Source organism: Lampetra fluviatilis, chromosome 6 (assembly GCF_964198595.1).
Source record: "Lampetra fluviatilis chromosome 6, kcLamFluv1.1, whole genome shotgun sequence".
Lineage (NCBI taxonomy): Eukaryota > Metazoa > Chordata > Hyperoartia > Petromyzontiformes > Petromyzontidae > Lampetra > Lampetra fluviatilis.
In genome coordinates, this window is record NC_136280.1 from 17136882 (window position 1) to 17150929 (window position 14048).

General features: G+C 42.5%; 1 protein-coding gene across 5 annotated transcripts in view; it reads right to left on the bottom strand.

The window, feature by feature from the left end:
- The window catches only part of LOC144933216 (uncharacterized), a 153591-nt gene that overhangs the window by 78691 nt on the left and 60852 nt on the right, over positions 1-14048 (bottom strand). For all 5 annotated transcript variants that reach the window (XM_078857874.1, XM_078857877.1, XM_078857875.1 and 2 more), the window contains 8 exons: positions 12987-13028; positions 12104-12166; positions 9134-9208; positions 7021-7104; positions 5894-5950; positions 4146-4199; positions 3436-3489; positions 1043-1096 (listed from right to left, as the gene is read on the bottom strand). In XM_078857874.1, coding sequence (XP_078714000.1) covers positions 1043-1096; positions 3436-3489; positions 4146-4199; positions 5894-5950; positions 7021-7104; positions 9134-9208; positions 12104-12166; positions 12987-13028 — 483 coding nt within the window. The remainder of the gene's footprint in view (positions 1-1042; positions 1097-3435; positions 3490-4145; positions 4200-5893; positions 5951-7020; positions 7105-9133; positions 9209-12103; positions 12167-12986; positions 13029-14048) is intronic.

Here is a 14048-nt window from a genome sequence, read left to right on the forward strand (position 1 = left end):
GCTAAATCTTGAGTGGCATCAACCAAAGAAAGAATGATAACGGAAGTTACCAGAAGAAGAGGGGAGAATTGGACCAGGTGCATGCTCCAAGAGCACGGGTTGACGAATACAGACATCACGGGAGGAAGGATGGAAGAGAAAATAACGAGAGGAATGTCGTAGGAGCTGGAGGAAGATTGGGCGTTTGTGGAAATGAAGAGGGCAGAGGAGAAGTGAAGGAGAGGAGAAGATGGCAGTCAGGAGCTGCCATCTAGGCCGAGCGCTGACGCTGACAATACTCACTCACAACGAGCGCATTGAGGTGGGTACACAAGACCTTAATACTTGGAATCTCGTGAGAAACACCAACGTCAAAATACTCAACCGGAGTAGAAAGTGGTTCAACTTTAAGTGCAATAGTGGTTTTCAAATCGTACTGCTATCGCCGTGTTTTCTAAGTAATCTTCCTTTTAACAATTTCATCACCATTACTCTTTTTCTCTTCTTAACATAATCTATCTAAAATGGTCCTTCAGAGTAGAACTCGTACATAATATTGTACAGAACACACGCTGAACGTATTGGTTATTTTTTGTTGCTTTCCAAATAAAGTTTAAAGCGCTCATGCTTGAGTTCTGTCCATTGATCTGTGCATTACAATGAAACATGATACATCTTGTAAAAACTGATCCAATATGAATCAAACTTTAGTGTTGAGGTGTGGTCATATAAAGGATTGACCCTGTTTAAAACCAGCAGACTTGATCAAATTGGAAACTCAACCAGTGCCAAAAGTACCTGCCACAAAATCACAATCCAGCAATGGCCATTATTCTGTATTATGCTTATCAGTTATATTCCTAATAGTCTTATAGCAGGAATAAAAGTACAACACCACTGCATTCAACATACCTCGTGGGTAACATTTAATCAAATATACCGTGAACACCATTGATAATGAATACACAGTTTACTTGCAGAACTGGACCATAGCCAGAGTAAATTGAAATATATTGATATTGTAGCATCATAAAAAAAAATGTACAAGTTAATCTCATTTCACCTTGGAGCCAAGTTCTCCTGGCAATCCTCTACCTCCATCAGCACCTGACCGGCCCTGAAAAGACAAATGAGCATGTAAATCCCAAGACATCAAAAGCCAGGACACACCAGAACAGGAGAGCAAAATTCATGACACGGCAGAAGAGAGTAAAAGTCATAACACAGCAGAACAAGACATCAAAAATTACGACCCGGCAGAATAAGACAGCAACAGTTATGATACAGCAAAACAAGACAACAAAAGTCACGATACAGCAGAGCAAGAGAGCAGGATGAGTCTCATATGCGAGAGTAACCTGGGTCACCAAATTAACAACATCATTGGCATCAAAACTAAGTGCAACAATGAAACAAAAATAAATAATGGATAAAAAAACAACCATATGTAATACAAATAATAATATTTCCCTGTCTGTTTTAATACGAGTGCAATAATCACCCTAGATCCATTGTGATGTTTCTGGAAATTAATTATACTATTAATTGTTTTTAAGATAATTAGTTTAATTAATGCTACAGAAAATTGTATTTATTTAATACTGATTTATGTTGCGCACTCTTTTCAATGTCTTCTGTAATGCAGTTACTTTTGCTCCAATTTATATTTGCTATATTGTTGTTGTTAGATTTATCATGGTTGGCTATGCCTTTTCACAAACTCAATCCCCACGAAGATGGATCAGATGGAGAATAATTAACTTGGTGTCCTGCCATCTTCTGGCAAGCCAGGGTATGGCCCATTCACGCCCATGGGAAGGCAATTTCACGACATCTATGTGGTGATCCACCAACCCTCACTGGCTCCACAGTGCTGTATTACAGGCCACGTGCAGCAGAGCCACCACTGCCCGGTCAGACAATTTTACTCTTCTTTCAAACAATTTAGCTCTCACATCTCCGATTAGCATGGTTGGCAACGTATGGTGCGAAATATGTTCAACATACACATATGAACCACGACAAAAACGGCAGAAAGTACATACATAATAAAGAGAATGAAGATGATGTATGTTAATTAACTGTGAATAACCCCACCAATAATAGGTATCCATTGTAATTTACATGACTACATTAACCCCTCTGGTGTTGACACATGATTGGTTCACAGTAATGACATCACATTTACCCCCCTATTTAAGATCGAAACAGAAGGAGGATTTCTCCACAATTCTGGATGTTGTAATTACTGGCGAAACGTCGTACTCGAATTGTAAATGTTGTGGGATTACTCTCCAAAGCACCGGTTTCCTGAACTAGTAAGTAATTAGCACATTTTGTTAACGTGACAACCCTTCCAAATTGGCTGTGTCGGGTGGTGGCATGTTTAACGACATTTATATTATGCAATTTAACCACAAAAACCTCTTATAGATCTACTCTATTTAACATTATATTAATTAAACGCAGCTCTAGTTCTCCCAGACTTACACAAATCTTACCGACCTAATATTAACAAGCATTTCACATGTATCCTCGTCTGTTTAGAAGTTCGTACTATAGCCACTTTTAATATGTTAATGTTTCTGTATATTTGTTTTGAAAATTGTTCTGGGTTCAACCTGGAGGTCATCTGCCCAAGCTAATTTTCACAGCAAGGAATTACTTTTGCAATATTTTTAATTCATTAGTTTTTTCGTTTTTGGGCATATTTTCATTTGTTTTGATCTTGTAATTTTTGAGGCCCATGTTGCTTGCAAAATGAGACTATCCTTGTCTTGTCTCTTGAGTTCTGGTTAAGCAAAATACACTTAATCGAATGGCAGTCTGGGAAGATGTCCTATTGTGAGCTCAGCACTCTTGGCTCCCCAGAAAGTTGCCATGGGAACATGGCCTGAACTGGCAAGCCCTGGTTAAGAACCAAGCCATCATGCTTCCCAGTGGTTGTGGAACATCAACATCAATCTTTATTTACCCTTGCAGAGACCGAGTACAGGTCGCGGCGTCCTTTATCGGATCCCACCACGAAGCCACCCGGTTCCCAAAAAACAACTAAGCTCAATCAAATTTCCGCGACCCCACGATGGCGGATCCGGTCACCAGCTTCACAAGTGGAAAATGAAAGGAAGCCTGGAATGCTACCGCAGAGACTCTGACCAACCCCTGAGAGTGCAGTGTAACCAGAGAGAGTCTAGCACTGCCAAATTCACAAATTCAATAGAAGCAGCAGCAGCGGCAGTGTTTTATTGAGCGCCACCTGGAATCGTTGCGAGGATCTCACACTTGGACATCGATCGTTAAAGTGCCACACGAAGCCTCGCACAAGGAGAAGAGTCCTTTGAGTGTTGGTATAAGGGGCTGATTAGGCGAGAGTTACAATGGACTGCATAAGCTCGCATGCAGACATAACACTAATTGGCAAGGCTGTATGCATTTCAGCATATTTATACAACTTACCCGCTTTCCTGACTTTCCTGGAGGACCCATTGGTCCCTGAATGCCCCTTGGACCCTGTGTATGTGAGAGGGGTAGAGACAAAGCCACAGAGATAATAATTAAAACAAAAAATGTACATGCAATATCATACGGTGCCATCAAATAAATTAACTGCGACTGATGTGTGAGGCAGTAAACTTGCATCGGTGTGTGCACTATAGTCATTACGGTGTACAGTACTGTGCTATTTACGAGGTCATACATTACAGAATGTCGTGCATTGTTATATTATACGAACACGATCTGTATAGGTAATAGATTTAGAAATGTCTGTACACCTATCAATGGGTGTTTGCTTTGTGTGCATCAGCTGACACCCTGAACACCATACTCTTTGGTTTTTTCGGTAAAGTCACGTAGGTTAAAAAATAACACGCAAGCTTGTGTTGCCTCTGAAACGTCGTGATTTAATTTATTTGTTTTATTTTTTTACCTACGTGACTTTACCAAAAAACAAAGAGTATGGATCCCTGCAGTCACGAAAACTTCAAATCTAGAACCCTGAACACCCTTGTAATGGGGTGTCTCCTGGCCCAGTTGCACTTGAACAAGAGCTGTATTGCTAAACGGGCTAGACTCAGGAGCTTCTGAAGATGTTCCACCTCAAGGGACTTTCCGGGTGAAATGTGAACACGTGTTCTCCACTCGGGTAAAATCTTGTCAGATATTACCTGAGGCCCCATATCTCCTCCGTCTCCTTTCATCCCAGAGTTGCCAGGTAATCCCTAAGAAAGGGAAGACACACAAACACACATACGCACACTTCAGCATATGTACATTATTTGGTGCTGCTGTGTTGGTAGTGGTACGCAAGCACAATTAAAATGAAAAAAATATATAAGTGGTGACGTTTCGAGAAAATGCCCTTCTTCATAGCACATACATCCAAACCATTGCTGTGTTTTGGAGACATCTCCCAAAATTTTACCGATTATATATTTTTTTTATTTTAAATCAACAGTGTTGTTGATGAATGTGTTGCGTTTTTTTAATTTGTAGAGGTCTGCACACTTTCAGATCTATATTTCACGCCTATGCACATATTTACAAAAACAAAAGGAGAGATCCCCCGTGTAGCCTTAACAGCCTTTTGGGGCAAGTGCTGTTTAGGAGCACCTATGAAGGCCGGGCACGAGGGGGTGGGTGGCTAGCACCACGTCCTGCCACCTTTGTCTCCCTATTGGCGATGTTTACACACCGCACCAGATACTCATTTTGAGGCCGAGTCGACCTAGGGGAGGCCCAAGATCAGTTCAGATAATCGTCACTGGTGTTGGCCGTGAGCAGGAATTGAACCCAGGGGGCCGGGTTCGTAGCGTAGCGTACTAACCACTACACCACCGCCCCCAACATATTTACACACAGGCAACCACACACACAAACACATAAAGAGACACAATTGCAATATCAATCTTAGTACAATAGTGAAGTTATTCATGTATTCCTGCTAACCCTACTACACTGTAAAGACGCTCGCAGTTTTACCTTTCATATGTTCTCACATCTCCGATTTAACAATTTTTGTAATTGTCCTCAAATGAGTAGATCGCTCAGAAGCTTACAGAGCAGCTCAACAATTTATTTCCGAGCTGTACTGCGTGTTATTTGGAACGATGTCGGACGTTTCGCTCCACGTGCTGAACTGAATTCAACAGAATTCTACATAATTCAGTTCGTGACAAAACGATGGCTTTCCACCATCAAGCGAGTTATGGAAATGTGCATGGCTGATGAGGCTTTCCCATCACCCAGTATGCACCGCATGTTCACTGTGTAATGAAGACACGGTGTATATATTGTACCAGTAGTTCCCGTTCTTTCTGGGCCAATGGTCCACTGTCAGAGTGCTTTAACAGCTGCCTTGTATATACTACCAGATCAGAATAACTGCACACATGGCCATATTGTTGTTTACTACATCAACTCAAAGAGTTGAGAAAAATGTGGCCATCACAACAGGTTGCGGTGAAACAGACAACCGTAGACTAGTTTTGTCCTCATTAGGACTCATCAGTACAACACAGTCATCAATGTTTGCTGCTGCAAAATGCCTCTGGGAGCCCTGTTGATGGAGAGGTGCTGCACTCAAGTCTCTTTCGTTATGGGTTTTCTCATTGTTTACGGGCAAATTCAACCCTAAAAAAGTACTATAATTTGCAGCAGTTCCACGGACTGATTCCCAAACGGTCCTGCAGTCAATCATGCCCATCCTAGATCGTACACACTTCTTCATATAGCGATTGCAGCATCAAACTGAGATCATGACTATCACTAACTAGCAGGTACTGCTTCAGAAAATCATATCGCTTTCAATGTTTTTTAATATTCAGGCCAAAATGCAAACTTGGCAACAACTAAATGTCGTCTTTTAAAACACTCTTTAGATGGTGTCAAGCAATGACTTTGTGTGAAGGCTTACCACAGGACCAGGCCGTCCCGTTAATCCCAGAGGCCCCGGCGGGCCCCTCATAGCGAGCTGAAACAAAAGCATCGGTCATCGCACATTCGACGCACAATGACTCACTCTGTTGGAAAGTGTAATGCCAAACGAAACAGTCTTCTCATTCTACACGGGATGTAACATTTCGAGCTGGCAGCTAATACTGCGTTGGTCTGTTCGCTCAATGAGGCTCGATTAAACCCCTTGTAAATGTTTGGATTAGACCACGTTCGTTTGAATGTTTTCTGGTTATGATGACAATTTACTACTATAATGAGCCAAGAATGTCTGTGTGTCCCGGGCGTGATGTCACCCTACGTCGGCCAGCCCCCCTCATTAATACTCATGAACAAGTGACGTCCTCCAAATGGACCCCCCCTCATTAATAATCATGAGTGGGTGACGTGACTCCACATGTAGCACCCCCCCTCATGAATAATCATGAGCAGGTGACGTCACTCCACATCGAAAAGCCCCCCACATTAATAATCATGAAGAGGTGACGTCTTCCAAATGGACCCCTCCACCATTAATATTAATTAGCAGGTGACGTCACTCCACATGGGGGGGCGAGGGGCCTCCTCCCCCTCCTCAGCATCAACTTACAACCCTCACTACAAAGGCAGAACCCTCATGTCACGCGATATCCGTAATGCTTTTGAGACGTCATGATGAACAAGGGATTATAACCTTTAAATGAAATAAGTCTGTGTCATGGCGGCCTTACAAAATGCACACGCATTAATGCAATGAATATCACGTCGCGGGTTCAGATTAACTCAATACACTAATTTCTTAACAAAACTTTTACAATCTTTTGCTGTGGCAGAGTCATGAATGCTGCCATCATAATTCAAAGACAAAAAAGTGTCCAATGGCCGTGCTACCGTCTCTCAGCTCTTACTTCAACATGGAATGGAAAGCCTAAAGAAGGGCCAACAAAAATTGACGGCCTAAAGGCTTTATTAGCCTATGCATTAATTTGGCCTTGAATGTAATACTTGCAGGACTGGGGCCCGGGAATATTTGGCTAAGCTAATGCTGCCCTGAGCAGCATTAGCTGATTCGACAACAAAGGAAAGTCTGTCAGACGCAGGGTCACATACTCTGGCCTGCTGCAAGATGGCTTGAGCTTGAGTCTCTTGTGGCGATGAGACAGGTCCCTTCTCCTGGTCTCCTCCAAATCGGAACTACAAGACAAAAAGCAGCAATGTGTATATAATACAATGAACATTCTGGCAATATACAGATATGCATCATAATTCATGTAAAATGTATTTCATTACTGAGCCTACATGGACAACGCTTTAGCAGTTCGCCAGCATTGGTGTAAGCAAGCCTGACTGCTGATGAGACAACGCATGTTGAAACTGCTCCAGAGTTTTGATTGTATTAAATAAATCGCTCCCTGTAGGCCACGTGGCCCATGGGAAGTACTTATATTTTTTACATGCAGAGACAGATATGGGAAGGATGTGTTTGATCTGCTTATTTACTTTGGAAGAACCGGTTTGTGGATTTGTGAAACTGCCGAAACACCTGGTCTACAAGGTAACTAGGAGGTGACATTACAGAAAGTGGTGAAGTAAACCCATTTACGTGGGTAGGCTCGTTCCCTCTGATTCACAAAACATATTCAAGCAAAATGGAGCAAAACATCCCAATGCAGGATCCTTTTGAAACATAGTTTTGAGAATCGCTAAAGCTTTATTTAAAATAAATTAAATTCATTAATATAATGTAATTGTACCACTAAATTGCCCAGAGAGCGATGACATCCATCAAAAAGCAAGTGGCAATAAAAGGAAAATGAGGAAACGCCACAAGTACGAAAGGGCCATTGCCCAAAACGTCATCGATGCGTTCCCTTTAAAGGCTCCAGTGTTATTAACGACCATGTTGAATAGTTTCCAATGATCAAATTGAAATACTGCAGCAGGTGCATCGAAACACAAACATTTGTTGCAACACGATGTCGTAGCCATTTTGAAACCGTGTCCGAATCCAAAACGTTATTTCATTATCAAAAAAACATGTAATTTTTATAATTAAAAAATATACATGATAAAAAAAAATTACGTTGATTTGTACTCGTGCCTTTACGATCCTATATTTATGATAAAGATGTACAAACTTAATTTCCCTATCACGTGGCAATAGACACGATAGATTTATAAATGGCGCTGGTAATTTCAGAATATTTGTTATGAATGCCTTGATCTGTGAGAGAAGCGGTTGCTTCAGACCTGCCCCCCCCCTCCTTCCCAAACTGTGAAGATTTTATTTTCGTGCAATTGCTTTTTGCCTAATTTCCGGTTTTCGCTGGATTCAACAAAAGGCGTGAATAACGTGTTCACAAACATTATCGCGACCGGGAATCGTTACAGTTCATTAATTTGCAATTCAAGTATCAGACTCATGAATAGAGTTGACCAAACATCCAAATATAGGACCACAGAGCTCGAGCAATCGTTGGCCCGGGTTCTGTCTGCCTTCCTCCATACCTCTGAATCTATGGAAACAGTGCGAATAAGTCCATGTGAAGCAGCAGGGGTCAGGGTAGAGTGTAGGTGTGTGCCCTAGGAAAGGGAGTTGAGTTAAATATCGAGGGAGCCAGACTAGTTGGAGAAGGGGCCTTTCTGGTTATGGGGACATCACCATCATCAGCCATGGTCTATCCACTGCTGGATGAAAGACTTGAAAAGTCACCACCACCCCTCACCAGGACATTTATGCGGGCACGTTTATGTTGAGATTTAAATGAGGAGACATGAGAGCTAATATGTTTGAAGTGAGTCAAGTTGTTCTGGAGTCGGCGGGGGTTGGTGTATCACACACGTGCTCCGAAACTATCTTCCCATGGGCGCCAAGGTGATCACTAATGGAGTTCACCAAACTTTCCAAATTATGGCTAGAGAGAGCGTGGCCAATTGTTAATGCCGGCTGCATGTGGTTTCCCGCGTGCCCTGTGCAAAAAACTACATGCATTAGAACTCCTGTGGCGTTTTGAGATGCAATTTGCATGAATGATGCCCCTGTATAGCAACACACTGATCTTCTTATTTCTTAAAATGCAATTGCTTGGGAGGCGAATCGTTACAGGCCTCCTGTGAACTGCGATTAAATTAATCTTGCACGTAGCAAGCATCTCTGCAGCATTACTCCAGTTAGAAGGACAGGGCATAAGCAGAAGTGCCTTGGCCATGAGTGATGTCCTACCGGCAACATGAGCATGGTTCCAGGCGGCCCAGGCAGGCCGTCAGCACCAGGGAGGCCCGGACGCCCTGAGGGGCCCTGGAAAGGAGAGAATATTTATACATAACGCAAATGAATAATTCGTGTCGTTGTGCACAATATCGCTGATAATATATATACAGAGACATTCAGACTCTGTCTACTCGACAGACCTGCTCTCCACCTGAGGACGGCTGCTTGCGTTGTGGCCGAAACGTCGTGAGAATTATTTTATCATGTTTTATTTTTATTATTTTATTATTTCCATTTTACGTGACTTTACTGAAAGAACCAAGAAGATGAATCCCTGCAGTCACAAAAGCTTTAAATCGAAATATAAATAAAGTAGACAATTAGCCTCCTTTCACATATCTGTGTCTCCATATAAACTGTAAAAAAAATTCACACATCCCATCACCAACGCGGCTTTCTGATATAAGTAAACTCACATCTAATATAAAGGGTCCCTTGCCTACGAACATCTGGCAGTTCACCGCCATTGGTTCACCCAAGCCTGACTGCTGATGAGACACTGAATGTCAAAACCTGTCCAGAGTTTGTAGTATTAAGCCAATTTTTGCTGCAAATAAATAGCATCCAAAAGGCCATGTGGCTCATGGGATGTGTAAATATACTTGTTTTTTTAGAGAGAGACATACACGCGAATTCTGGAAAATGCCTCTTGATGTTGGTTCTAACTACGAGCAAAACGCCAGAATACCTAATTGTTGAATGTTGTTGATTTCTCTTCAACACGACCAGTTGTGGTGCTGAAGCAGTAATAAATTGGCACGTATGTTCACGTGACAACTTTATTAATCAGCTGTGTCAGGTGGAGAAGGGTTTAGAACACACATTTGACTTATGTGATCTGACCGAAAAATCTTTAATTAATGTGTACAGCCTATATCATTATGCATAAACCACCAGTCACTGAAGAACTGCATTGTGGTCATCTTGTCTTATGTCACCATCAAATAAAAAGGCCAGTAACTGCATCGTGCATTTTCAGATGCACTTCTACGGTCGATTTTAATGCTCTCCCTTCCGATATTAGGAAGCCGCTTGAGCTATCCACTTTCAAATCAAGCTTGAAAACTAATTTCTTTAAAACTGCTTTTGTGTTTAGTTTGTTGTCCCCGGCACCTCCGATGAGCATAGTTGGCTACGTATGGTGTGAAAGAAGTTCAACATACATACATACAATCAATTGAGAAATGTGGCAACTGACAGGCAGAAGTGAGACAAAGAAAAAACTATAGACCAGTTATATTTATAGAGCGCCTTCACTCAAAGCGCTTGACATAGTTTTTTTAAAAAACGGCGACAGAATAGAATGAGTTAGATGGCAGGAATTTGCAAGGATAGATTAATGAGTAACAGCGATATAGGGCCGCTTAGGGATCACGAAAGGGTAGGGGAGGGACGGGAAGGTGTGGAAGGGAAGTTGATTCCAGAGGAGAGGTGTAAAGAGGGAGAAGGACTGAAAACGAAATTGGGCAAGGAAGAAGGAGGGAGAGAGAGAGGCAGAGAGGAGATTGAGAATGAAGAGGACGAGAGGGGACATAAAAGGAGATAAGAGACGCCATGGAGAGATTTGAAGGCAAGAGTGACAAATGTTAATGGACAGGGAGCAAGTGTACGGTAGGTGGGAAAGGAGAGTATACGTGTGGGGAGTGTGGGGGAAGTTAAACATTATCCCAGCTGCGGCATGTTGCATCTGTTGGAGAGGAGTGAAGGTATAAGGCAGACCCTGAATGTGAAAGCCGGTCCAGAGGTGTTGCTTACATTAAAATTTTAAAAGGCAGCGGTCACAAAGGGAAAGCCAGTGGCATTGAAGGAGGATAAGTGAAGTGTGATAATTAAATGGGAGATTGAAAATAACACATATGGAAGCATTTTGATTTTGTTGAAGTTAAGTAAGAGCAGAGGCTGGGAGACCAATAAAAAGACAATTACAGTAGTGAAGATGGATAAAAATCAGACCATGAACCAGGGGTTTGGTAGCAGAGATTTAAATGAGGGAAATTTTCTTGATGTTAGAGGATAGCGGCAGATGTGCAATGAAGTGCCAATGTGGGCGGAACACGTGTGGGAAGAGTCACAGGGCACACAACAAGGTCGAGGGCAGAGAAAACTGGAGTGAGACAGAAAGGAGGGAAGGAGATGGTGGGAACACAAGCAAAGAGCAAGAGGCCGAAATAAAGAAAATGATTGGCGTTTGGAAGGATTGAGAGAAAGTGAAATGCCATCCAGAATTGAATGGCAGGAGGAGATATGAGAGGAACACTGAGGGGTAAATGAGGGTAAGGAGAAGAAAATTTGGGTGTCGTTGGCAAAGAGTACAATTGTAATGTTCCACATTGAGAAATTGTCGGTTCGAGCATGCGCCAGCTCACCGGTAGAGTGCACCATGTGGACTGCCACCAATAGGGGCAGTACTGAGAATGGCACTGAGGATGACCCGAGTCTCATCTCGATCAGCAGCTGATCTCATTCCACCCGTTGCGTTTGATGTTTTGCCAAGCCATGGTGCTCAGCTCTAATCAACTATTTGAACGCTTTCCAGAGCGGCGGCTCAGTCAGTATGACGTCTTAGTGGTGACAGTAGCTTAGTAATAACAATATCTTAGTAGTGACAATAGCTCTATGTTGAGGGAGAGCCCAGCTCAGCTGGAGAGTAAAACCCGGGTTACATGACCAGGGTGGAAACCCGTGTACTTGGTGGTGTTGGTTGTTAGAGGTTGTGCTGGACTTGGAATCGGCAGAGATTGTGTTAAAGTTAGCAACGTCAGTGTTTGTGTGGCTGGACAATTTCTCCTTTCAACAAGCTTTGGGTTGCCTACCTAATTATTGTTCTCATTAAATACACCCCTAATTAAACCAGTACAAAAATGTAAGGGTACGTCTATTTTAATACTCTATTTAAGATTAAACAGTGGAGAGAGATCTCACCCGATCACCATTGTCTCCTGAAGGTCCTGCAGGCCCAACAGGTCCAGGAGGGCCTGGATATCCCTGAGGACACACGAATCACCACCTCGTCAGCACGTGGACACATCATACAGGAATATTTTTCTACTTCTCTAGACCGCTTGTTTGCCCACTGAGTCTCAATACTTTATCAGAAGGGTCCTCCAAAGTTATCCCAGTAGGGGGCGATGCTGCTGTTGTGTGCAATCCCAATTGAGTCATTTTCAGGTAAGTGTTTAGCATTGGGTTGTTTGCCAAAAAACAGTTACATTGTATGTGTGTTTTTTTTAGCTGTGGGAGAAAACCAGAGAACACAGAGGAAACTGATGCAGGGGGAGAACATACAACTTCACACAAAAAGGCACCCAAGTTAGGAATCGAACCCAGAACTGTTCTTGCTGTGAGGTAAATGTGTTACCATTGATGTGCAATTACGTACGAACACCACAATCTCTGCTTATCACCGACACTCCCAAGACACACACGTGCATATTAATCTGTAAACACAACGTATAAACATGTATGTGTGGGAAGCAGTGGCATAGTGGTTAATGCGCTAGGCTACGCAATTGGCCATTGGAGTTCAATTCCCGCTCGTGGCCAGAAAACGGTGAGGAATATTTGAACCGATCCTGGGCCTCCGCTTGATTGACTCAGCCTTAAATGAGAACCTGGCACGGTGTGTAAACATCATCACTGGGGAGAAACAAGCGGCCGGGCGTGGTGCTGACTATCCACCCCCTCCCTCGTAGTGATAACTGTCCACCCCCTCGTTTAAAGTGCCGGCCTTAATAGGTGCTCACTCACAACACTTGCCCCAACAGTCTGTGAATCAATGATATGGAAATTCGAATTAATCACTTACTGGGGGGCCATCAAACCCTGGTGGTCCTTCAATGAGCATCCCCTGAGAAAGAAAAATATCACAAAAGTACAATTGTGAGAAGCCAAGCAAATTTACATGAAATCAAAACAAAAACCATGCATTAAGTCATCATCGTCATCATCAGCCATGAGTTATCTAATGTTGAATGAATGCCTCCCCAATCCATCCTGCACCTATACACAAAATTATCTCATCGTTCCATCTCCTAGGCGTACGGGTTCTCCAATGTATTCCTTTCCTTGACTGACATAGTCCCTTCTGGCCTTGTCGTACGTCTCTACGCTAAACTTCTTTTGCCCTGTACGTAGCCAACCGTGATACTCGGAGGTTCCGTGGTCCTGCCTAAGCCCCCTTTTATGAACTGTGGATGTCATAAACTGGCGTGCGCTCTCTAATCAATGTGCTCCTCTTACTCTCTCAACGTCATTCCAAGCATGCATCTGTCCATGCAACTTTGTGAACGTTTTTAGTTTTTCTATACTTTAATAAAATATGTTGAATATATTGTATTTTACTCTTTGGTTCTTTCGGTCAAGTCACGTAAAAATAAAATAAATTAAATAATAGAATACGACGTTTCGATTGCAACACAAGCAACTGCCATCAGGTAGAACTAAATTTGAGACTTTATCGAAAGAACCAAAGAGTAATTCCTGCAGTCACGAAAGCTTCAAATCAAGTGAGAGTATTTTAGTTTTGCTCAACACTCAAGTAGTTAGATTAGCATGGTTGGCTACGTACAGTGTGCAAGAAGTTCAACATATATTAGTAATAGTTAAATTACTATTGTCATGCTAATTGACCCAGAATATCCTCCCCGAGTCTCGTCATTTTTTTTAGGAGGCTCGTGACACTTTTCACAGTCAGGGGCGATAGTTTCCATGTGTCATCCCAACAGTCATTTGTGGTGTAACTTTACAAACTTAGGATGCTGACACCAGCACACAACGGCTTACTCACGTGAATGACCCCTGTTTAGCAGATGAGTGAATAATATTATTATTATGATGGTTAAAACAAACCCCAGCATTAATCCGGGCG